Genomic DNA, 26311 nt, shown 5'->3' on the forward strand with positions numbered 1-26311 from the left:
ATTTAACTACAAGCCTTGCAGCCATACATTATCAATGAAGCTTTATCTCTGCTCCAGAGGGCGTGTTCTGAAAGCAAAATGCTGGTTTTTCTCCTCTGAATTACATCTGAGGCTTTGCATGGTAATTGATATTGACTAATTTAACATAACAATAATACTAGATTATTCTTTTTGCTATTATGGTTCCTTATTTTTCATAGGGACAAAGTTCCTGACAATCCTGAAGGCACCTATGATGCCTTCAAACAAACACATTGATTACAGTTCAGAACAGCATATTCGGTTTTACATAATATAAAATTAAATTAAGCAACTTGTATGGCTATAAGTGCAGTTATTAAATAATTTTATATAACAGGGTGAAAGATTTTGGTACCTAAAGCAAATGTTTGGTTGTATCTGATTTTGGAAATATCTTGTTTTGAATCAGTGTGTGGTATAGTTTTTGTTAAATTTAGGGAAAGTATTTTCTATTTAATTTCCTAAATTACATATTAATGCCATATAAATCTGATATTGAAAGCTAAAATTTAGTCTAAACAGTATCAAAGTTTGTATAGGGATAAGGGAAGGGAAATGTGTGTGTCATAAGAGCAGCCCAAGTTTGGGATGTCAGGGAGAACACACTCAGAGCTGATTTCTAAGCTTCGTTTTACTGTGGGAGCCAAAAGCTGTGTTGAAGGAAAACTTCTGATATTCAGGGATTAATATCTCACATCTCAATGACTATGTGTGAAGGCTTGGTCAACCCTCATCACTCCTAATTGGAGCAGGGAAGTGTCAAGTCATGATTTTAATACCAGGACTTTAGGTTTTGCCATTTAAGTTCAAAGTTTAATTAGAAAGCTTGGATATGGAGATGGAAGTTTAAAAAGTACCAAGTAATTTGATTGTCTCAGGTTTATCTAAAATTTCATACAATTAATTTTCTTACACAAGGAACATTTTGCCTAAATTTTTTACAGAAGGTAGAACTTGCACATCTTAGCGGTGTAGAGAATGCTCTAAGAAATTTTGTGGTTTGTGTTAAATTTGCCTCTTCATTTTGAAATAATTATTTGTTGCAAAAAATCTTTCTCTGCTGGCAAAGCTAACATTTTTTATGTAGGTTCTTGCAGTAAATATCAAACAGTAATGTGAAGTCATATTTTTCATTGAAAGGAATACCAACATTTTTAAATAAATTGTTAAATAACTAATCAATTTTCACATTAAAGCAAGACAATGTCATTTCACATATTTACATTTAAGGGTTGAGCTAACCTGAAAAAGCATAAGCTTTTTGAACTGGAAAAGCTTATATTATGTCAAAGACCTGGAATTTTTTACCAGTTTTGACTGTTTACATCAAGCATGTTGATCTTCAAAAAAAAGATAAATATGCTTTGCAAGCACAAACATCTGCTTTTGTGAATGTGTGTTTAAAAAAAACACTGTCACAGTAGAGAAGGGTCCTAATAAAGGAGAGGGGAACATGACAGGGGAAAGAAGACAGGAAAACTGTAGGCCTGCTTTTTGCAGGGGCAGATTGTGCAAAATAATGATTAAAAAGTAACATTTTATTTTTTTCTGGAGCTCAAACACTGAGAATTTTATATGGGAGCACTGTGGGATTTTCCTCCTCAGTCTATAGGTCTGATCATCATCTGAACTGCTTTCAAGGAGTAGGAACCTCCCCTGTACTCAGCCCAAAAGATTCCATCCTGGTACTTGCTCCTGTAGTGGCCCCCTCGGTACCAGACCCCGTTGAGGTTGGAGTGGGCACAGGCGTTGTACCACCAGCCACCCTTGTGGAAGTGAGCACAGTTTCCTGTGGAACAGAAGGACATAGGTGAGCTTCAGCTTTAAGCAGTACAAATGGAGGTTTGCTAAATGTTTGCATATTGGGCCTTATTCACAGAGGCAGCTTGGAAGTATTTCATAGCCTGTTGTGGTCGCAGCTTGCTGTTCTCGCTAAATTATGAATTCTGGTGTAACAGCAGCTGGAGGGGGGGTTGTTGACATGGTCTTTAATGTGACAGCTGAAAATGAAGGAGAGAGCTCCTCTCAGCCTGCCAGCACTGCTTGTCCATGAGCTAACACCCAAGGAACTCGGGTTATGTGCTGTTTAGAAATACTCCAGCGGAAGCAACGTGAGTTGATACAGCCCCGAGCAGCACGCGGGGCCAGGGCTCCACAAAGAGCTGCTTGTAACTTGTGTTTTTACTGTTACAGGCTTGTCTAAGAGTTTGCAGGATTTGTCCAGCTTTATGGTTATTGACAGCTGAGGAAAGGCAGTTGAAGTATTGCACTCCCCAAGCTTCTTGTTACTGTAAGGGGAAAAACTGGCGGAAATGAGAGAAAGGGAGCTTTGAGGAGTGCAAAAACCAAATGATGGGCCCCTTTCTTAAGTATTAACCTCTGCACACTTGCAGTTCCTTTCATGCTCTTCAGAGGCTTTACTTCCTGGTGGTTCTGTGGCGGCAGGACTACTCAGACATCACCTGGACAGATACTCTGATTGCAGTCACATGCAAGTGATGAGCTAAACAGAAAATTGCTGCAGAGTATTGTCAGTGAGGGTGGGAGATTTTGAATTTCTGACAGGTGTAAGGGGCTCAAAGGGGGCCCTGCCAATGTGTCTTTTATCATCATTGATTCGAAGCATCTCCCAATAGGGTTATTTTACCAGAATTTACACACTTTTATGGTCCTATGCTCTATTTTTTGAGGCAGTGTCACTGGTGGAACACACTTAACTCACTTTTCACAGGCACACCGCTTTGCTTACCTGAATACATGTCCCTGTCCCTGTCCAGTGTTGTGAATTGCTTCCCATTGTGCCATATCATGGAGTCCCCAGCGTTGCCCTGGTAGGTGCCCAGGCGCAGGCGGTAGAATTCGCTCTCGGGCTCCAGGCGGAAGCTGCTGTACTCTGCATACACCTTCTTGTTGCTCCAGTCCTCCAGCTCAATCAAGAGTCTGTAATTATCCTGATTGGTGAGCATGTAGATGTTTTCCAGTCCCAGCCAGTACTCTCCATCAATGTTCCCAAATCCTTTCTGTACAAAAGAAGATGGGAAGGTGCTGTTAGCTTAGTTCTCCATGTTTGTTAAAACGTTCATGAGCACGAGTGTGATAAACCAGGGGAACTTGGTACTGAAAGCCTCTAAACTTCTGACTTCAACTCATGCTTTTAAGTGCTTTATTTTGCTGCACTGGGACTGCTAAGCTGCAGGAGATGCTGCCAGCACCATTAATGGTGGCAAAACATCTCTGTTCTTGCTGTCCTCCTCTTTTTAAGGAAAAGGGAGGGAGAATAAGGAAACTGAAGCAATATTTCTTGACAAAGCTAAGAGGATTTGTAATAATGGATGAATAATGGAATTTTAGGTTACAATTCCAGGTTGAAAAAGGTATTTTTGATTGCACAGTCTCAGCATTCAAGGCAATTAACTTGTTGCTTCTGTATTGCAACAACTGGTGTTGTTTCTTACTGTGAATTTAATCACACTATTCCTCTGTCTTCTTTATAGGATTTATTAGAAATTAAATATAAAGATGTATTTTCTTTCAAATCACTACCAGCACAGTAGCTGTGAAGTGATAGTTCCTATTTGCTGTCTGCTTTCCCCAAGTAAACCAGTATTGTTAATGTTTGGTGTTGCATTAGGTTCAGAATGTTTGTGACTGCTTTATAAGGCACTCCATAACTGCCTTTAAACACTTTAGAACACTTAACAACTCCAAAATCAACCATGGACTGCTCTGAGAAGTAAAGGCTTTGCATAATTATTTGTTTGACTGATTATTGAATAATGGTTTTAGATATTATTGATTTAGGGATTAATATTTGGATCACAAAATTCCAAAAATGCAAGAAGCTAAAATCCTCATGTTAATTTGTGTCCTATATGTAATTATTATTATTAATATTATTACTATCATTATTATTAGCCCAAACAAATGATTTTTCAAATTTCCCATTTAGCATATAATTCCTCCAGGGCAGCATCCTCTTGTCATCCTAGAGATTCTGCCTGCTAGTGCCCAATATCACAGCAACACACAGCAATGTGCTTCCTTTCACCAGCCTGACATCTTTAAGTTTCTAACCTAAATTAATGGGTGGAAATTACTTCCTTTAATTCATTATTAGAACTATTTTTAAGCTAAGCCCTCAGTCCAGCAAATCTCTTAGTGTGTTTAAATGAATAATTTTGCTGGCTGAGTTGCTTATTCATAAGGGAGACAAATGAAGCTTTACAAATACTCACTGTAGTTCTCAGTGTGTTAATAAAAATCATGTGTTCAGTTAGAACTTTGTAATTAATGACTTCCCAGGCACTGTCTAGAATAACATGTCTCCCAGTTGTGTTGTGCATTACAAGCCCAGGCTGTCTCAGCCAGGTTGGTTCATACAAAGTTAACTGTGCATGGAGGGAAATGGGACATTCTCACTGAAATGTGTTTGCCTCTGAGGGATGATCACTCTTTTCAATTATCTTTCTTTGCCCACTGATGTTCTACGTTCTAGAATTTACCTTGTAACTGTCCCAGTTCCTGAAAAAGTTCACAGATCCGTCTGTCCTCTTCTGGATAACTGCCCATCCTCCAGGGTCCAGGCTGTTCTCACACCAGAGTTGCATTGGTTCGTTGCTGTTTTTGGGTTTGATCATGTAAATCCCACTGTTGGCATGCCCAGCTTCCCTGGCTTGTTGGCAGTCTTTGAATGGACCTTTTGGAAAAGAAATACTGTAAGCCTCCAAGATTGGCTGTGCAGTGCCCATTGTCCAGGAATATTTTGTAATGGAAAGTCAGGAATTCAGTTAAGGTATAAACCACAGAAAACAGTGCAAAAAGTTCCTCTCTGAGATTAATTGGATATATAAATAAACATGTCAGTATCCTCTCTCCATGCTTTGTAACAAAAATCTCATTTTGCTAAATAAATAGTGGACTTTGGTTACCAGCACCTGATTTTTTTTGTCTGCTATGGCAAAGATTGATACTGAGAAACAATATGATTTTTTTGTCATTAATTTTTTTCTTCTCTGGTGCAAAAGGCAGACATCAATTTCCTTCATTTTCTGGCGCACCAGTTTGAAACTGGTGGAAGTAAAAACCGAAACAAACCCAGGATACCCAACCAACCCTACCTATTTTTGAATATATACATAGTTTGAGAGCTGCTATAAGAAATATCTACTGCCAGAGACTACAGACATGGAATTTAGAGAGAATTCTTATGCTGCATTATTTTCTGTTGTTATGTACTTGGGCAGTTTGAGGATTAGGCTGTTAACTGTGGATAGGACTCTTCTGAAGTTTCCTGTGTCATCCTGGTGTGATGTGTGTAGATGGATACTGATGAAGGGAATAAGCAAACACTGGAGAAGGATTTTTTGAGCAGCTAAAAGGATTCACATATTTGTTCTCAAGGCTGTGGTTGCACAAAATTCCCATCGCTGTTGTGAGTGCTGCTTGAAAGCTCTGTTTTAGTCCATGTGAATGGTGGTTTTACAAATAATACTTAGGGAAGACCATCTGGTAATTCTCTGAGAAGGATGCAGCTTACATGTCTCTGAAAACCTTGCCTAGTTTGCCTTTCAATTTTTGGTAATGTTTTTATTTTCTGCTTTTTAGAAAAAATTTTGTTTGTGTGTCATTGCTTCAGTTGGTTTAGAGAAACTGGTAATTTACTAATGAAAAGCAAAGTGTGTTCTGATGACTAGTTAGTGGTGGATGCCCTAAATGTATTTGAAAACTCAGCATATCTGAAAATAAATTAGCTACAGCTTTCCTCTCCTTCCAGAGGGTTTATTTTCTCAAATCTTCTTGGAAATTCAGAGAGAACCCATCAGTCACAGAAACAGCTCATGTGCAAAACAGCATAGAAAAAATCTGTTGAGGTAATTCTTTAATCAAAAATAGAGGCTGAGGGAAAGGCACTTCACTACAGATTAAGCTTGTGTGACAAAAGCAAGCTGAAAATTGCATTTTTTTAAGATTTTCAGATAGTAGTTGTCAGTTGGACAACTATGTAATTAGCAAAAAATCTGTACAGCATAATGAGAGTGCATGAAGCTCATGTGTCTAATGAGGAGTACTCAGAGCTTGTGGCTGTGACAGGAATGTCACAGACACTGAGCCATTGCTCCAGGTATTGTGCACTGTCAGCATTGGGATGGCTTTGTCGTTCTTCCAGTGCAAGCTGTGGCACCTCAGGAAAGAAATCCTGCAGCTTTGGTATACATGTGCTTTTTGCCCCTCTTGTTCACAATTAAAATTCCCAGAGTTTGTCCAGGGGATAGGTAATTTCCTGGACTAAGCTGGGTCTCATTCTCATTCCTTGATCTCTCTGAAGTAAATTTGAATTCTCTATAACTGAACAGGCATGTTGTTCCAGAAGTATTTTTGTCAAACAATTACTGCTTTAGGAAAAGTATAAACAAATAAAGCTCATATTTTGTAGTGTTAATTGAACACTAAGAATGGTTTAATTCAATCTGCTGTTACCTGTGTGTTATCCCACATGTTTATTGGTGGAGGAGGACTTGAGCATTTGTTTTTTCCCATGAGAGACCCAAGCAGATGTTTGGGGTCATTTTAAGCAGTTTTTAAGGCAGACAGAATTGTACCAGTCTGTTTATGTAGTACTTGGATCACTTTTGGAGTTCAGCTGGCTTTAAGTTCACAGGATACAGCTCATGTGCTTTGATGCTCAGCTTTGTCTGCATGTATTAACATAAATTAATGTTGTGGTAGAGGTAAGAGACTTCTGCTCTGAATGTAAGGAAATCCAACATATCCCATAATTTTTGGTGTATAGCCTTGAATCTTTTTACTGAAGTAAATTCTTTGTTAGGTATAATTATTTCATGTTCACGTTATAAGAACTGATCTTGTTCAGGAAATACTGAGGTTTGTGAAAGTGAGAGATTCTCCATAGTGCTGGTGTGGGTGGAGGTCTGATTGATGAAAAAAGCATGAATTTCTGTTTAAAATCTTACAGGTTTTATAGTTTATGTCAGGACTAAGTATCTCTTGCACATCTAGTCTTTTGTAACAGTCTGTGTATGTAAGTCACTGAGACAGTGATAAGTCAGAAATACTCTGAGAAGATATCTGTTAAATATTTCACTTCTAAAGTTGTGGCTTAGATGTATGATTTAGTGCAGATCATATTCTGTGCTAAATTAAATGAAGTAGAGAAGGAAAGAGATTAAATATTTAAAGTTGAAAGCTTGATAACTTGATGGCTGAATCCCATTTTGAGATGCCAAATGTTATCTTGAGCAGATGATACAGAACTTGTGCTTGTATAAGCTTCATAAGAGAGGATTTTGGGGACATTAGTAGAAGAAAAGTCAAAAATAAAATTGGACATATATTAAAAAAATAAGGTATGTTGTTAACCAAGAGGTATTAGAAATTATTGTATGTGGCAGTGTCTAATTTTCAAGTACTTAACTAACTTGAAACTACTTTTTGCAAAAATAGTGGCACTAATTCTGGGGATGAGTGGTTATTGTTCCAAATAAGGTAATTGTGACAACTACAATTCACAGGTACGTTGACCTTCCTCCATTTTTAGAGCAATTTTTGTACAAAAGAACCACTCTACTCAGAAAACAGAACTTCATCCTTTTGTTCCTCATATATTTTGCCTTTTACTCTCCACTCACAATATTCAGATGCACATTGACCTTTCTGACCCATTTGCTGCATGCAAGTATTTGTGAGGAGGTGCGGGTATTTATTCTGACATCAATCTTTAACAGGCCTGTTTCTAATTGGGACTGTCTGGTTTTCATTGGTCTTTTTTGACATCTTTATACATTCTAAAAAATCTTTATCTTTTAACCATAAAGATGTTTATTCTATGATGTGGTTTTGATTCTGTGCAACATGAAATCTGTTTACCTGAATTTTAAAAATCAAGGATAGTAACTGGGCATTGTGTTGGAATGTCCCAGTTTTGGTTGTGATGACTGATGCTCTAGCTGTAGCAATTCTCAACCCTCCTTTTCCCAAGCACTGCAAGAAACACTTAAACTTCCAGCTCAAGAATCTAGTGTTAAAGGAAGGTGAATAATGTTACAACAAGCGTCCTAAAATTTCTATGTGTTCTCTTCCAAAAACGGATTCAAACTCTGAACTCCTAGGGATGGAAGGGTCAGTGAACACCAGGGTAGATAATTCAGAGGATAATACTTAGTGCTGTTGCCTCTTTTTGTATGTGCAGCAGGCGTGAATTGAGAAAAAGATGTGTTGAGAGCAGAACCTGGAAAGGAGGCTTTGCTGGGAAGCAGGAAGTCGTGGCTTTTTTTAGAATTCTGCTTGTGCTGTCTGACCAGACATCAGCCAATGCTTTGATATGGACTGTTTCCTTTCTGTCATGATGTGCCACTGAAATTCACATGACATCTGGCATTTTGCTTGGGCTCATGCCTGAATTTTCTGCAGACCTTGAATAAAAATAGTTGTTCTTTACATCAGCAGCTGGTTGGGTGTAATGCTGCAGAGCAGTCACAAATGAAGGTTTGGCTTCATCTTAGGAACCAAGTTCAACCTTCAGCTGTGACTAAAGGCAATTTGAAAGAAACAAAAACAAAACAGCCACCTAAACCCAAAACCCCCCACCAAACCCTTTTGCTGTGCTAGCAGAAACCAAGAGCAAGCATTCAAAGGGCAGTCTGAGAAAAACTTGTTTTTCTGAATCCTGAATTTTTTTAAAATAGCAATTCTGTCTAAATTTCAATAAAGTGAAAAACCTGATAGAGTTCAGGGCAGCTCAGAGGTCTTGTCACTAATTGTCTTGTCACTAATTGTCTTGTCACTAATTGTCTTGTCACTAATTGTCTTGTCACTAATTTTGATTCCTAGTGATGCAGGAATTTATCTAATGACCTAAAGAGTGTAACATGTGAAGATGGGATACAGTGTCCTGAATGTGTTTTCATAATATTTATGGTTTTAGTTTAACTTGCCATCCCCCACTGACAGCAGGTTACTGGGAATGTAGTTACTGATTTTAAATTTTCAAAGCTGAGTGCCTCTGATTGGATCCAGCCTCAATTCAATTATCCTTTTGAACTTACCACTCTTGAATATTTCAGCTGAACACTTAGAGACTCATTGCATTACTGTGTTGGTGGATTTAGATGTTCATTTTAAAGCAGGGCAGAATAGAAGGATGAAAATTCTTCTAATAGAATTTTCTTCAAATGTAAGTATAAAAGACAAAAACTTGAAATTATTTAATTTGTTTATGATTAATTAGTTCGTCTTATTCACTCTTGCTAACTTCTGTAACATGTAGATAGCAGGCATCATCAAAGAAATGGGTATTAGAAAGTTTATGCTAATACTGAATTTTCATATTTTCATAACTCAAATCCTGCTGCAGAGAGAAACCCCAACACATTGTGACTTGAAGGTGAGTATTGTTCAGATTGAATTTCTGAGTATTGGCCATTTCAACAAATTCATCTTAGGGAGGTTTAGGCCAATTGGCAAACTAAAGCTTTCCCTGGGATGTAGAAGGGGGAGAGAAAATCAGGAGCAAGAGCAAGCTGTAACAGTACTTTAAATTCTTTCTTCTGTTTCTATGGTCAGGTGCTAGAACCCTGGTTACTGGGAGTTTTAGACTTTCTGTGCTGACAGGCACTGACCCCCAAGAGAACACTCACTGCATTTGACCTGAGGCCCTGGAGAAGGCTTCCAAAATGGAATGATAGAACTGGGATTGTGGGTGTGGAGTTGGAATAGAAGTGTGTATTATCATGGTAGGAAACTTAAGAGTTTAAGTTTTTAGACTATAGTAATATATATAAAGCAAGATGGAGGATTTAGGGCAGAGGCTGGTCCTTCCTCTTCACCTTCTCCATGGGTTTGGGTGGTATTTGGGTGTAATTGGATAAAAAAGTCCACATTGCAGGCCACAGGTGGTTGGTTATTGGGTTAAAAGTAAAAATAATTTAGGTGTCATTTCTTAATTGGACAGTTGATCCTTAAAAAGCCTTGTAGAGAGAGAAACACAGCTCCATTTTTCATTTGTTAGAGTGATGTAGAACTGACACTTAATAATAGAATATAGACAAGAACTTACAGTAAAACCAGGGCAACCCTGACAATGGGGGAGTGATGAGGAGGACTCCATCTTATCAGAAGGTTAATTAATTACTTTATTATACTGTATTAGTCTATATTATATTATACTATATTACACTGAATCTGCCAAGCACTCAACTCAACTGTTCTCAACTGCCCAGAATCTCGTGGCTGTCAGCCAACAGTCCTGACACACACATGTGGATTCAATTGGTCAATGATTCAAAACACCACCACCAGAATCCAATTACCAATTCCCTTCAGGTGAACAATCTTCCACAGTGCATTCCACTTGTGAACAACAAGAAGAGCAGCAATTGAGATAAGAATTGTTTTTTCTCTCTCTGAGGTTCAGAGAATGTGAATCCCAGAAAATATCCTTGGGAAGTTGTGCCTTGCTTTTCTCTGTGAAGAGAAATGCGGCTACAAGGACTAATAAACATCTGAGTCCAAACAAGAAATACCATCTCACACTTTTAATCCCAACCCTGGCAAAAAAGAGGCAAAGACTCAGCAGTCGGGACAGTTTCCCTCCAGACGTGGAGAGATCTCAGGTTAGACAAACAGTGACAGGTAACTCACCCTCGTTGATCAGAGCCAGAGGGGGCACTCTGAAAGGACTCTTTGTGGGAGCAGTGGCGGGGTCGGGCGCTGGCCGTGCGTCCCTGTCCCGGGGGTAGCCGGGGTCTCTCTGGATCTCGTTGCCCCCCAGCAGGACAGGAGTGTAGGGCTGGCTGTTGGGGATGTGCTGGGGCACCACCTGCACCAGGGGCGGGGACCCGTGGGGGTCCTGGCGCGAGAAGATCCTCAGGCACTGCTCCTCCAGCAGCGAGATAGTCACAGACTGGTTGTTCACCAGGTCAGTTAGCGCCGCGTATTTTACTTCCAGCTCCTTGTATTTTGTTGCCATCTTCAGCATTTCTGTGGTAACATTAAGGACTTTGTTTTCCAGCTGGGAAAGCTCGAGCGAGTTGTCGCGCTTGCGAATGATCTCGTGCAGGAGTTGCATGTACAGTTGGGTCACACGAGAGTTCATGTTCCGACTTTCTTTCCTCAGTAATTTCACTTCGTTCACAATGTTTCCGTCCACATCCACCACCAGCTGCAAAATGTCGATCTCCCTCTTCTGCTTGGACAGCACATCCTTCAGGTTCTCAATGTCCATCCTGGTGACTTCATCTTTCCTGTTCCCAGTGCCCGGGTCATTCGTGTTCACACAGATTGGCCCTGTGATTTTTTGTTCTGGGACCAGGAAGGTGTAACCACATTTCTTCCCTTCCTCTGGTCCGTCTGCTGAGCGAGGCTGCCTCTGCTGGGGTGTCTTGCTCGGCGTGGATTGTTCCGCACAGCGCCCGATAGACAGCAGCAGGAACAGCAGGACACCCAAAGCCCACTTCAGGATCTTCATTGTAAAGCAGGTGTGACCACTGCCAGGAGCCTGTTGAGCAGATTAAAGATAAAGTCATCAAACCAGAGGTGTTACTAAAGCTCCTGGATTTTTAAACTGCCTAAACTGATGGGTTTGCCTTGCTTGTTTGTATGTAGCCAAGCCTTTGGCATCTCTTCCTTGGAGTTAGATTCCATTACATTGGCTGGCTGTTTTGAGCAGGAAACACTATAATTTAGATAGAGGGTTTAGTAAAGGAGTTGTTGCAATGGGTAACTTTTCAGAAACATTGTTGTGCTTAGATCCTCCCTTACCAGATCACTCAGATCTGTGCTCACTGCAATTACCTGCTCAAGGTTATGGAGCATGGAGTGCTTGCAAAATACCTTCCTGGAAGGGAATTAGGGAGATGAAATTATTTGTATAAATGTTGGAATTTGGATTATATAAGCTTTTTCTGCTCCTCCTTTTGCTTTATATATTGATATATATGTATAATTTGTTAAATAGTATGTACATACTGATTCATATATACACCCATTTTTCAAGTTTATACAGAGTTTTAGTAGACTTGAAAAATGCATCTTTGAGACTATTTTTGGACATGAATGTTAGGCAGGAGATTAGATATTGTTGCAAACATCAAAAATTACTTATTCAAGTGACTTGAATTTGTAAGGAAAGCTGTTTGCTCTGCATATCGAGTCCCTATTTAGTTGCCTTGAGATGAACACTTAGAATCGTTGTTACACTATTTTTGTATCTTTCAGAACATCTTTATCCAAATAATGCTGAAGTATCAGGTATGTTGTCATTATAAAAACCATACTGAAGGGTTTCATTCCTCTTTTAAAGAAAACTTGGAATTTCTTTTAACTCTAAAGAGTTAAAGTGCAGCGATAAAGATCTGGGAATATTTTCTGAGACCTGTTCTTTAGCTTTTAGATATTTAAGATGATAAACAAAGGTAGCACTTAAATAAAGAAAAAAAAGTCATTTTTTATTATTTGTTTGCTTTGTGAAGCAAATCACTCTTCTTTTCTCAACTGTTGATCTGGCTTTCCTTTCCAGTCCCCTTTTGCCAGCCTTTGGATAGCCTTTCTACAGTGGCCTTTGGATAATTACAAAGAGTAATACAGTAAGAGCAGGCAAAGTTAATTATCCTTCTGTTCCTGCTGGGTCCAAGTTGAAGTGCATTTGGCAATCCTGACACAGTGATCCCAGAGGAGAGCAGAGCTCTGCTGCTTCCTTTACATTCACATTACAAATGAGAAGGTGACTTTTGGGTCAGGTCCCTTTTCCCAGTTCTGTTACTGGCTTTAATATTATTGTAAGAAATGGTGTCTGCTCAGCCTCAGCAAACCTGTCAAGTCTTTGTTTTTTGGCTTCACTAAGAGCAGTGGTTGCAAGCTTTAAACCATGATGTACATGCAATCAGGAGTTAGAGCTAGGAATTCTGCTTAAATGTTTGGTAACTTTTTGTTTGTCTGATGGTAGTATTGCAAGCCCTGCTTCTATAAAGGGAAGAAAACACATTTAACATGTACTAAAAATCCTTTCTTACCCTGCATAAATGGAGGGAGCACCATAAGTTTTAGGAGTTTATTTTAAAATACTTATCTAGTTTGCAGTAATAGGTATTTTTGTGTCTACTATCAGAAACAAAACTTAATAATTTTGTTAATATTTCTCTGCTGAAACTGTAACTTCTGTTTAAAGGAAAAAAAGTTAGGAAAAAGTATCACTTTTCTCCAGAGCTGGTTGTGTGTTTTTCTTTGGTAATTTCAGGCATTTAAAATATTAATCACTTGGACAGTGCTCAGATTTGGTAGTTCATTAGGTTAAATGTTCACATGCATCATGGGAAGCACATGGCAAACTGGTCTCTGTGTGGTTTCCAATTTGACAAAGATGAGCTGAATTAATTGTCTGAAGTTTAAAACCCCTTTACATCTCCTAACTAATTTTTTGATACTTTTGCATTTACTATTTGCAGATTGAGGGAAAGAGACTTTGTGGCTTATGCTTGAGGATGAAACCATAGTACAAGTCCAGTATTTTGCTGTTTTCATTTCACAGGGTGTAATAGGTACCTCATAGTCTAAGAAAATGAATAAGATTTTAGTTCTTGGGAACTTTTGAAGACCCAACAGAGTTACTGAAATAATGAATGGCTGGGGATTTTTCCCCACAGCAGCACATTTTCCTCCTGAAATACATAGAACTTAAATTAATCTTTCAAGACAAATCACTTTGCAACACAGTCCACATTCTAGCCATGTATTCTGCTGCAGTCTGCTTTCTGCATTTCTTTTTATATTAAATGTGTTCATTTTGAACTTTTACCCTTATGTATTAAAGTTTCAAGCTCTGTGTCTATACATGTTCTGTCAGACCATTAAATGAATTAAGGGGTCTAATACAACATAGCCAAATCCAGCAGCTGCATAAGATTATGCCCTAGAATTTGAAATTCAGAAATATCTTGTAGTAAACTGAGACATTCAGATAAGCAGGGATGAATTCCTTCTGAGAATCTACCTGGTAGGAATGTATATGCTTCCATGGAAATGCTGATGTTGAAAAAATTAAGTGTTTTAAAATATTGCTTGTCAAGTTTGAGCAGCTTAATGCCTAACTTGTTCTACAATAATAGGTTCTGAGCAAGATATTTACCTGGAGTTTTAATCAGCTTAGAAGGAAATTAAAATACTGTTTCAGAAATTTCCTGATGTTCTGGGCAAGCAGCTTAAAAAAATAGGAGCTGTTTATCCAAAGTATCCCAGAATGATAGCCTAATATGTAAGACCTAAATGACAAATTAAAATTAGGGTTGGGAAATAGTTTTAGAGTTTTTAGATCAGACACATTTTGTGCTGGATCCCCAGGTTTAGGTGTTTAGGTAGTGGCAGAACTGTTAGGGGATAGCTGAGCTCAGGGATCAGCTCGGGCAGAGCCAATTCCAACAGTCCCTGAAGGTTTGGAGTCACCTCTGCTGAGTGGAGCTGCTGGTGCAGACCTTGGAAATGCAGCAAATATCTTGTCATTACAGATACCATTGCTTTGAAACACGTTATCTAACTCTTTATTATTACATGTCATGTTTTTTAGATGAGAACAAACTGTCATTTCAGCTGGTTCTGTCGTGTTTCTGTGCCACCCAGTTTTGGGCCTCAGATTTCTTATATAGAAATATATGGAGAAGTTTCCTTATGTATGTTCTGGCCTGCTGATGTTTTATAGCTTCTGCAGAAGAAAATGTGCAGTTATTCACAGCAACACAAGCTTCTTCATCAGCTTGTCAGAAACACTCAGAGCTGTAGACAGGGCTTCAATACTATTTTATATTTAATGCCATTTCTTTCGATTTCTTTCTTTTTCCAGAGTGATCCCTGTGCAAAAAAACCCCAACTTGCTTTCAAAATTAGTTTTTGATTTATTACTTTAAAAAGTGTTTAAAGGTCCAAAATTCCAATTTAAAAGAGCAAAACAAGCCAGTAAGTTCTATTTTTAACTGCTGTGACACAGACTGTATTACCCCCCCTAGAAATATTGTAATCACAAGTACAGAATTGCATAAATCAGGATGTGGGGAAGCTGGTATATATTTGGCATTTTTTAGCTTTCTGCCCAACAAACTATTTGTTCTTTGTTGTACTGCTGTGAGTCATGTTCAGCAGGATGTAAAATTTGGAAACCCACAACACAAATTGGAATCTGTTCTTCCAGAGCTGACAGAGGCTCGTTCTCCCTGGGCAGTGTAGGGTGATACGGGTGAATGTAACAAAGCTGTTGCAGATAAATGAGAATATAGGATTCCTTTTGCATGGAAAATGCAGTATCAGTACTTATCTGTATTCCAAATATTTATTAAGAGAATATGGTCAAGTGATAAATGCCAGCAGTGCCCTCTTACGTGTAGCAGGAAGAGAAACAGACTGGGTTCTTTAGGAAAGTAAATTACAATGCTGAGACTGAAGATGCTCTGCCCATGATAGCAGCTAATCAGGGAGCTCAGTTATTGATGTTACACAGACTTCATTTTCTGTTGAGCTTTGCCTTAGCAGCTGAAATCAATAAACCCAGCTGTGTTCCCCTATGTCTGCACAGGCTAAGTGAGGATTTTTGTAGATTTTTTTAGCTTAAAGCAGGGTCCATGACATTAGAAGTAATACTAAGGTGGGGAAAACCCTCTTCCTATAGGGGAAATGTTCCCATGGATTTCAGTATATCTCTGGATTTAAGTTACTTCTCCCTATATAAACAAGTGCTTTTCCCTCTGCCTCTGCTGAAATAACAGGATTACTTTCAATTGTATTGACTGGGATCCAGGAATAATATGTTCTTGGGTTTTGTTCATCAGATATGTGATGTATTGAGTCACAGAATTCTGTTTCAGAGATTGCCATCAATCTGATTCCTTTTAGGAAAGGCAATCTAAAAATCTTCAGGGGGGTTTGAGGTTGTCATTGAAAATGTGCCCCTTTTAAAAATGATAACTTCTTAGAAATTCTCTGCAGAAGAGATTTGTTAATCTTGTCACAGTAGATAATCTGAAAGCACAGCACAATTTCACGGCATTTCCAGATTTTTTGGTGAAGTTTTTTTAGCATGGGGGTTCCTTTGATTTGTTGGCAGCCACTCTGCGTGTGCATTGTTTGAACAGGCAGGTACAATGCAGTGGTGCATTTTGTTGGAAATGTGTGATTTGGGGCTCCAGAGTTCTGCTTAGAACAGATACTGAAGATATTAAGCATCCAGTTATGCTTGCTGTAGGAAATTGTACTCCATTCATTGGTGTATAAATTTTAAGGATCAAACCAATAGGGCACGCTAGAAAACACAAAGCCCAATAAAACAATAACTAAAACTCAGCAGAGCCATGTAGTTACTGCTAAAGTTTAAATGTTCAGAATTTCCATTCTTTTTAGTAAGTTCCTTTAAAACTTCAAATAGTATATTTTTTCACTGTACTTCAGATCATTCTTTTGGCAGCAGCATAATATTAGTATTGCATTATTTGTTTTAAAACAAACATTTCAAAATTTGAACTCTAAAGTTGGAAGGCAGCAAAGGAGAGAGAGAGAGAGTTAAAACCTTGTATACGGTCAGTTTATTGCTTTAAAATTATTGACTCAGCTGTTTTCATTTGTGGAAGGTTTAGGAATTGTTCTAAGCAGTGTAGATCAAGCCCTTGGCTGATGATGAATGAATGGAGCCTGGTGTCCAAAGCACATTATGTGCTTCAAAGTGGGGTTGTGTTGTTGTTTAGATTATTTTCTCCTCCTTATGTAAATCAGCACAAAAGGATAGTAAGGAAAAGGGCTCAAGAACTTGGAAAGGATCCATCTTTCTTGTTTATCAAGACTGCTTCAGACTTTTTTCCTCTGGTAGCTACTAAATCTTAATTAAGTTTGTCTTCTGTAACACTTTGTCTCTCCTTTTAGCATCAGCCCCTTCATTCTCTCTTACCATGTCAGGCAGCTCTGAGTTTGTAAATGCAAATACATCACTGAAGTTCATTTGCATTGTTCTGGATTATTTACTGTACTTTAATTTTCAAGTCAGCATGAAGAAAGTTTTCTATGCTTTTCCCATGTATAAGCAAGTATTTTTTGGTTTTCATCTGTACTCTTCTGTTTGTAAACAACTTTCTTGTTTTAATCATCGATTAGCAGCAGCATTCTTTCCCTTTCTCCCACTAGTGAACTGTAACAAACCCCTCAATTTTCCACTTAATGTAGTGTTGCCTTGTACACTGCATTTCATGTTTATGAAATGGATCTTTATTTAGAAACAAACTGCAGTTCAATTGAGGTACAAATAAGGAAGGTATTGGTGCCTGTTGCAGCAATGCCTTTGGATTTTCAGCTGCACAATTGATTGTGCTACAAACTCCAAACTCGATTATGTTCTGAATCAGTGTCTGACTCTGGTTTCTTGGTTGGCTCTAGGACTCGGGCAACTTCAGCTCCTCAGTAGTACCATAAATAAAAACATACTTGAAACGATATACAATGATTGCTACTTACAGATGTGCATTGATTTGCTTGGGACTTTTCACAGTGGTTTTATTGAGGTATCCATTTTCTAGTTCTACTAATGCTAGGTCTATGCTCTGGTGTTGGGTGAAATCCAGCTGCCCTGAAATCGATAGGATTTTTGGCTTTTGCCTTCTGGTAGGATCAGAATTTCACATGAGTATGTTCACAGTACCCAAATTACATGCTTAGCAAAGAATCTGGTAGTGCTAATTTTCTGTAACTGTAGATAACAATACAGCTAAACAACCGAAACTTGTTCATCCCTACAACTGGAACAAGTTAGTCTGTGCTCTTATGCAGTGCCTTTTTTAATTCTTTCCAAAGTCTACCAAATGCCACAAAAAGGAGTCTTAATGTTAGTTGTCAAATGTTTCTCAGGCTGAGAGGGATTTGTTTCCTCACAATTGTATGTTGAGGGAGATGCGTGTAGCATTCAGAAATAGCTCAAAATTAAATTTGTAAGTAAGAATAACTTTAAAACTTACCAAGAAATAAAGTCTTCCAGCTGGTTTGCTTCTGTGGCAGATGGAAAATCCAGAGGCCAAATTGCTTTTGCTTCCTATATTACCCGATGGTGTGGAGTGTTAATCTGCAGCTGGAGCTGAAAACTGCTTTTGTCTTTCTCTGTTAGATCCAAGCTGTATTGAGGAATTGGGTTTCTCCATACGATAACCAAGCTAACTAATCAGTTTAAAAAAAAAAGAAAAAAAGTAAATGCTCCAATATACGTTATTCCAGGAGAGAGAGAGAGAGAGATGTTTTTTGAAACTGCAGTGTTTAATTCTCACATGCAGAAGTGCTCTAACCAGCTACAGCTGACCCAGATTCCATATACATCACTTTTGGACAGTGTTTTTTTAAACAAACACACACTCGGCTCAGCCGTTCAGCCCACCTATGATGTCACCGCGAGCACTCAGAGAGCAGAAGAAACTCCTCCTTCGGATTTCCTATCCATACCCTCCAGAAAAGGAGGGGGTAGGGAGGCTGAGAAGTTAGGAACAAGGAAAGATTGTTTGCCAGTAGAAGGGAGGTACCATATGGCAACGGACTGTGCAAGAGTTCAGCAGGCAATTACAAATCAAACATTTTTACTATGCTGCCTAAAGATGCCTTTCAAGTTATTACAGTACTGGGCTTCATTTAGAAGAAAGATTCTTTCAGGCTGATAAAACTCGATTTGTGTTGCTGGGAATAAAAGGGGCAGGCTGGATACAACAGGAAAAATGAAGCATTTGTAGTCTAGAAGAATGTTCAACAGAATGTCGCATTCAATTCTTGACGTTCACTTAATAAGAAACAGTTCCAGTTGTTAAAGGCATGAATTCTCCAATACATGTGGAAAACGTTAAAACTCTGTGTGTGATGGTTTTGGGTAGGTATCAGAATATTTGATAACATCTGACTGGTGTTAGAAGTAGCAAAAGCCACAGAGATTACGCTCTACAAGAAGTACAGGATCTGGGATTGGTCCTGTCCATGCTCAGCCAGCACGTGAGTGCGTTCAATTTACTGCCATTGATCTTTCTGGTTTCTTCACAATGGCAGTGCCAAGTACATTTGAAAGAGAATTACCTTTTCAAAATTATTTTAGATTTCATGGAAATGCATCCAATAGGTTTAGAGAACTGCTCTTTACAGAAGACTTAGAAGGCTAAAAGAAAACATCAGTACAAGTCATTCAGAGGTAATTCTACAAATAGAGTGGTTTATAAAATCCTGCATAATAGTGCAGGTGCCTGTTACAGGGAATTTCCTTAAATATAGTTAATAACTATGATTTACTTCCTTCTGTGGAAGATTGAGTGGGTTTGGGATTTTTAAGGCTTGTTAGGACCTGGGTTAGTAAATTCAGATTCAGGACAGCTTATGCACTTTAGGTAGCATAGCAATTAAATGCCACTACCTGATGTTTCTGATTATCCTTTCTGTTTTTTAGCAAACTGTTTCTAGCAGAACAGAAAATTGAGAGATTTAGTAGTATATCAGGTCATGTATAATACCTTTTTATTCACTTTTTTATGTGTCACCTTTCAACCACAAGTATTTTAATTTGTTTCTGTGTGTGTGCACACACGTGTGTGTGTGTGTGAGTGTGTGTTGGTTTTGGAGGGATGCCCAGAGTTTCCCAGCTCACATTTGAGGACTGTACTGGTTAGGTGCTATACAAACACAACTGCTGTTCTTGTGAGGTTGTATTAATAGTCTTCCACCTGTAAAGCCAAAGTCCTTGTTATGATTTTGGTTGTACAAGGCTGAGAGGTGAAGTAAAATATAATTAGAAAATTTCCCTGTTACTGAAACAAGTTTCTTAAATGGTATTATTTAAGTTTGTGTCATTTTTTAAATTGGGATGTCTGTGAAAGATGCAAGGGATGCAGGCCAGTTCCTTTGAACAGCAGAGCTGGTCAGGATATGCTTCACTTAGTTGAGACAAACAGGTGAAGTTCAAGAAATTGAGTTGTGGTTGGAAATAAAATAAATATTTTATCTACAGCATTAGTGTGTAAGGAGGATTTTCCTCTTCATCAGGGGGTTGAAGGAGCTGTAAGGTTGCAAGCAGTGAAGGGGAAAAAGGCAGACAGGGAATATGAAGTGACTTATCTAGTAGGCTGTTGGCTCTTTGGAGTTGTGATTATTACTAACTGCAGGATTCATTCATTTCAGTCTGGCTGCCCATTTTCTCTAAGTAATCTTTCCCATGTTGCTGAGCTTGAGTTTTTTTCAGCTTGAAGTGTTTTGGGTATAATTAATCCTTCTATTGTTTTTTAATTGCTGCTTTGGAGGAATGAAGTAGTAGACTTCCTAAACAGTTAATTTTGATGGTGTATTTTACTATTGTGTGTTTAGTGTGCTTCATATTTGTCAAGAGAGTAGTAAATTGGTGCTGTGGAGAAGATGAGGTTTATGAGTAGCTGTGCATGTCCTTGTAATTACTTTTAGATTTCTAAAATTATTTTCCAGGTAAATGCAAAATCCTATTCTGAGACAATGCTTTTGTCAACCTGCTTTAATGTTAGTGCAAGCAAAAATTCTTCATGATATTCTTGATGACAGGTTTTTTCCTGCACAGTGAAAGACATTAAACAAAGAAACTTCTCATTCTAATCTTATTTCAGGTATTTATCTGTCAGACTTGACATATATTGACTCTGCCTACCCCTCAACAGCAAGCATTCTGGAAAGTGAGCAAAGAACAAATTTAATGAACAACATTCTTCGAATTATCTCAGATTTGCAGCAGTCATGTGAATATGGTAAGCTAGTGTGTAAATATTGCAGTGTTAAAGAGAAGAACTTAAAAAGCTTTCATTTTTGTCTGCTGTGATTCAGTTTAAGTAAGGCTGGACCCCTGTGCATGCCATTAATACCCTCCCTCATCCTCTCTGGTATTGTTGGTTAAGACAATCACCTATCAGGGTGAGGAGACAGAATAAAATTGCCTTTCTCTTTTACTGGTATTTATAGGCTTGTATCCCTGTATTCATAATTTTATGACTGAATTTTAAAAATAGGATTTCTTTTGGAATAGTACTTTTACTGGAGATAATAAAATACACTCAGCTTGTCTATTGGACATTTATAGTTCTGTCCATAGATCAGATAATGTATTTATTTCTTCAAAGGTGGTTTCCCTCACAGTCCTCTTCCTATTCTAGTAAAGTCCTAGTGCTGTGTTTGTGATGGTGGAATGTGAATTAGCACAGAATTGTGGCTTCCCTGAAAGCTCAATGTAAAGACAATGGGGGCTCTGAAGGAGTCCTCAGACTCCATGTTCCAGGTCTGGGTCTTTGGTTTGGCCAAGGATGTTGTTTCACTTTTCCCTTACATGTGCTCTGATGAGCAGCTCTGGGGTTTGTGTGTGGGGGGAGTGTCAGCTCAATGCATGGGAATTGCTATGAAGTTCTAAAATTTCAGTATCGTTAGGGCCTGTAGTTTGTACCTCTGTCTCACATAAAAAGGCAAGAAATCTGAATGTGTTCAAACAGTTTCTGGAAAAAAAACTTTGCTTACCAATGAGTGGCACAGTGTCAATGAATGCTGTCTGTTTTCCAGATATTCCTATGTTGCCTCATGTCCAAAAATACCTAAACTCAGTTCAGTACATAGAAGAACTACAAAAGTTTGTAGAAGATGACAATTACAAGTAAGTACAAAATGCTATAAAGTGACCATAACTTATTACAATATTACTTCTATAACTCAAAGCTTGTCACTTGTGAGATTGCACTTGCATTGGAGAATTGTATTATATTATGTGGGTGTCCTGCCAATGGAAGGGGGGTGGAACTAGATGAGATTTAGGGTTCCTTCTGACCCACACCATTCTGTGATTCTGTGATGATGCCCCTCAGACACAGCAGCTGTGAGCAGCTGTGGTTCCAGCAGGATGTTGTGCTCAAGGCACTTTCCCACATGCTGAAGGGCACATCTGCTCCCTTTTCTATGCCAGACTGCACCAAGCCCTTGCTTCAGGTGGGTTTGGTCTGCTGAGAAAGACTTTCTACACATGGCTCACCTGTAACACTGCTCTGTCATTAAGAGGAATCCTGTGGTTGGAGATGGTTTAAGTCATTCTTTATCAGAACAAAACCATCTGTGCATCCAGTCCCAGGTTTTTACTGAGGGTGACTTACAGCTTTCACTTGCAGATAATACTTCATTTTATACTTTCCTCCTTGATTAGGTTATAAAGTGTGAGTAAAATGTAAGCACTTGGTTTTTGAGAGGCAAGTTCTCTGCCTGTTCCTCCCAGCCTCCCACCCAAGGTTTCCATGTCCTTAATTAAAAGATTATTACTGTAATAAATGATTTGGCATCCAGCAAAACTGGGGGAGGGAAATCTCTGGCAAGAGACAGGAACTGAGGATAGGAAACACCCTGAGGCAAATCTGTTGCCTATGAAGGAGGGTTTTGTTCATTGGCTGATGTGCTCGAGGAGGTTCCCCACCCATTCCCATCCTGCCCGCCCGGGAAGTTTGTCACCTCAGAGGGCTTGAATTGGTTGCTTGTGCAGCTCCCTTGGAATGGCAGAAGGGGGATGCACACTTCAGGAGCAGCTGTGCTTTGCCATTTAACAGCCCTGACTTGGATTTACTGAAAGGCAGCAAATGGGGACCCTTCAGTTTATGTCAGAGAACAGTTAACGAGGACTCAGACCTCGCTTCTCTTCTGAGCTTTGTAAGTTGTTCTCTGCCTGTCCCTGTGGAAGCATCCAGCTTCACCTTTTTCCTGGGATGTTCTACAGCCTGATTTGGGAAATGCCACTTGTCTATCACTGAGAGTAAAGCTCTGTGGTCAAACATTTGAAGGAAGGAAAAAAAAAAGCTAACCCAAACCCAAGCTTCTTACCTGCAGTGTCTCCTTAGGACCCTGTATTCATTAATTCCACTCTCCACCTTCCTTCACCTTCACTGGCTAGGACTCACTAACAGTGGGAATTTGATTGATGAAGGAGCTGCAGTCTCTTCATCCTCTACAATCCATGTTTTGGTAGCAGGGCAATGACTGGAGACGATGGCACATAAATCAGAAGCGTGGCTGCTGTTCACAATGTCTGGTTTTGCACTGATGGGTTTTGTTCATCTCCAGACTGAATGTTTTTATGGTCAAATTCTTCTTTTTATTTGAAGAATTGTTCTTCCTTAAAGTGGCTCTTCTTCTTTTCATCCCCTAAGGTGTCTATCAGCAAAAAGGTTGAAGTTAGAGAAAAGCAACTGTGACTTGAATACATGTTTTTTTCTTCCTAAAAGATTTTATTTGAAAAAATTAAATTATAAAATTGTAATGAATCATTGCTATACTGTCTGGAATGGGAGGGAGAGGAGCTGTCAAACTTTAAAGTCTTTCTCCCCAAAATTAAATAGATGCTTTTTCAGTGTTAGTAGTTTCAAAGATTTTAGTTCTGCAAACTGTATGGACAAGATACACTTAATCTTCCTGGAGTTATCTGCCCCTGTAGTCTGCCTTCTTTGTGGGCCTGCTGGAAATGGCATTAAAAAGCTACAGAAAAAGCTTGAATTATGGCTGAAATCAAGTTGATAATGTATTTTCCAAAACACAGAAGAGGATTTTGGCTTTTGGACCAGTAAAGACAAAAGGCTTGGTGCTCAGCACACTAGTGCACTTCATAAAAAAATTTAAAATATGAAGTGTTCCAAGAATAAATATTTTAGCCAAGGTGGGAGGAGAAGTTGTGTATTATTTTCAGTTTTATTTTTCCCAGGTTTTAGCTGGAGTAGCAGTTTCATGTGTGTGCCAGCCATCCCAGGGCACTGAAGGTCCTGGTGGTCTGTGTGAACCAAAGCAATAGGCAGGAAAAATCAAGTTTGGAAATAGTGTGTGCTAAAGATAACTCTGCACTGTTTGTATTACCTTCATAGTGTTCCTTGCAATCACAGAATCAGGCAGCTTGCGATCATAAATTTTAAAAATTCTTCTTCATAAACTTATATTTTTATTTCCTGATAAAGTAATTTTTAATGTTTCTTTAATGCAGACTTTCATTAAAGATAGAACCAGGGACCAGCACCCCCCACTCTGCTGCTTCCAGAGAAGATTTAGTAGGTAAATGCTTAATAAATGTGAGAAGACTTGAGGTTGTCATGTGCATTATTTTAGAATTGCAGACGTGGAAAATATTTGCCTGAGGCTATAAAGAAGTGTGAAGTTTAAACACTGCATGTTTGTAATAAAAAGTCTAAAGGTGATCTGTAAAGAAGGAATTGAGTCATTTTTTTAGGTTCTTGTAGGTATTGTGGCACTAAGTTGTTGATGTCATTTGGGGTGAAGAGCTATTAAATATTCATTCTTTGTTGTGTCTAGACAGAAGGGCCTTCATCTAAACTTTTCATGGCATAATATGCTTCCAAAAATGAACATTCTTCTTGGTCAATGCCAAAAGTGGTTGAAGGCAGGAGTTTGAAAATGTAGAATCAGTGGGACATGCCCAGTGCTGGTATAGTAAATGCAGCCACCTTTAGGACTTGCAAAATACTTCCATTGGATGGTCTATTTGAACTAAGTGTGTTTGGTTTTGATCCTGTGCAAAAATCCTGAAGTGAGGGGTTTAATTATCACTAGATCAATGAGTTATACTGAAGCTATCTGTTAGAAAGGGAGTTTAGGAAGTTTTGTGCAATTTTTCCATGATTTTCTGATAAGTCACCCTGACAATAATTCTGAAATGACTTGGGAGTCATGTCTTTTTTCTTCCCAGGCTCTGAAGTCGGAGCATCTCCACAAAGTGGAAGGAAAACTGTTGCAGCTGAAGGAGCCTTGCTACCACCAACACCCCCTTCACCTCGAAACCTGATACCCCACGGACATAGGAAATGTCACAGTCTGGGATACAAGTCAGCATTTTGCTTAACCTAAAAATCCTGAGCTTTCTGGTTTTTTGAAGTGATATATCATCTTTCAATACAAAAGCTTTGCTTGTAAAAAGCAACATGACTTGTACACAGTACTTCACTCACAGAGCAATTTGTGGCCAGGGAGCAAGCTCAGAACTATAATGCTGGTGTCCCAACCAAAGAGAACCAATCAAAATAGGAAGGCTGAAGTTTTGATGATAAGACTAGTCACTGAGTTAACCAGAATGGCTGTCTCTGAATGACAAAACTGTCACTTTTTAGTAATTCAATGCCACTGTAATTATTTCAAATTCAAAATTATATCACTGCTTTATTGGTATTTTTACAGGGAGACCTCCTTTATGGACTTTCTTTGTAGACTAACTCTGTTTAGTAATGGCTTCAGGCTTTTTCCATATAATAATATCTTGATCATTATCTCATAATTTCCTTTGTCATGTCTTCAAAATGCAAGGTTGCATCTACTCAGTAAGGAATAACTTCTATTATTTGTTTACCTTTAATGAGCTAGAATGCAGCCCTGCAGTTGAATTATAGAAGTGTTATAGAAGACAAAAATATAGTGTTGGAGAAGACAAAAATAGAGTGTTATAGAAGACAAAAATACAGTGTTATAGAAAACAAAAATAGCATAAGATACTGAAAGTAATTGTTAATGTACTCCTGAGTTCCTCTTTGTTACACGAGTTTTGTGCAGTTTTAAAACTGGAAATTCCTACCAGTAATTTAGGTAAATTAATTTATCGATTTGCGTACAATTGCTTATGGCTTGGCCATGATTTAGTTTGCCACGCAATCCTTCAGGATGTTAGAGCAGCTCCTGGGAGGTTCCAAAGGCGAGGTTGTCACGTTGTGTCCTCGTTGATTTCCAGTTTCATCCACAAGATGAACACGGCGGAGTTCAAAAGCGCGACGTTCCCCAACGCGGGACCGCGGCACCTGCTGGATGACAGCGTCATGGAGCCCCACGTCCCCTCCCGAGGGCAGGCTGAGAGCTCCACCCTGTCCAGTGGGATTTCAATAGGTGGGAGCTGCAAACACACCCAGGCACTGCCTGGGCTTTTAATGAAGGTTTTAGCACAATTAGCTGGTGATTGAGCCTGCAGCAGGGCTGTTGCAAATTACTGCTTCTGTTGTCGAGCAAATCTGAGAAATGTAGGGGAAGGAGGGTGACTTCATTTACACACCACGAACTGGGAAATTATGAAAAATACTTTTGTTTTGGTTTTTGTTGTTGTTGTTGTTATTTGGGATTTTTTGGTTGGTTGTTTTTTTTTTCCTCTATCCCTGTTAGTGATAACAGCTTTGGATACTCCTCTTCCTCAGTGGAGGTGAAAGGAAGTACAGGACATGATTTTCTATTATCTTTTTCACTCCTAAATCAATTCAAGTTTTATAGTGGGATTTCT

The 26311-nt window shown here is 38.8% G+C and overlaps 2 protein-coding genes across 5 annotated transcripts in view; one reads left to right on the forward strand and one right to left on the reverse strand.

Moving 5' to 3' along the window:
- RALGPS2 (Ral GEF with PH domain and SH3 binding motif 2) overlaps positions 1 to 26311 on the forward strand; it is a 116788-nt gene that overhangs the window by 58225 nt on the left and 32252 nt on the right. For all 4 annotated transcript variants that reach the window (XM_066556151.1, XM_066556152.1, XM_066556154.1 and 1 more), the window contains 5 exons: positions 20646 to 20783; positions 21583 to 21673; positions 24026 to 24093; positions 24746 to 24881; positions 25775 to 25926. In XM_066556151.1, the coding sequence (XP_066412248.1) occupies positions 20646 to 20783; positions 21583 to 21673; positions 24026 to 24093; positions 24746 to 24881; positions 25775 to 25926 (585 nt within the window). The remainder of the gene's footprint in view (positions 1 to 20645; positions 20784 to 21582; positions 21674 to 24025; positions 24094 to 24745; positions 24882 to 25774; positions 25927 to 26311) is intronic.
- Positions 1539 to 18405, reverse strand: ANGPTL1 (angiopoietin like 1). Its single transcript, XM_066555865.1, has 5 exons — positions 18012 to 18405; positions 10678 to 11533; positions 4524 to 4717; positions 2771 to 3041; positions 1539 to 1810 (listed from the first exon to the last, which is right to left on the reverse strand). The coding sequence occupies exons 2-5, from the start codon at positions 11501 to 11503 to the stop codon at positions 1623 to 1625; spliced, it is 1479 nt and encodes a 492-aa protein (XP_066411962.1). The 5' UTR covers positions 11504 to 11533; positions 18012 to 18405; the 3' UTR covers positions 1539 to 1622.

This window comes from Molothrus aeneus, chromosome 9 (assembly GCF_037042795.1).
Source record: "Molothrus aeneus isolate 106 chromosome 9, BPBGC_Maene_1.0, whole genome shotgun sequence".
Lineage (NCBI taxonomy): Eukaryota > Metazoa > Chordata > Aves > Passeriformes > Icteridae > Molothrus > Molothrus aeneus.

Coding starts and splice junctions, on each gene's coding strand:
- ANGPTL1 (XM_066555865.1), bottom strand. CDS start 11,503: ATGAAGATCCTGAAGTGGGCTTTGGGTGTCCTGCTGTTCCTGCTGCTG. Junction 4,718..10,677: donor TCTGGCTCTGATCAACGAGG/GTGAGTTACCTG, acceptor CTTTTCCAAAAG/GTCCATTCAAAGACTGCCAA. Junction 1,811..2,770: donor GGACAGGGACATGTATTCAG/GTAAGCAAAGCG, acceptor TCTGTTCCACAG/GAAACTGTGCTCACTTCCAC.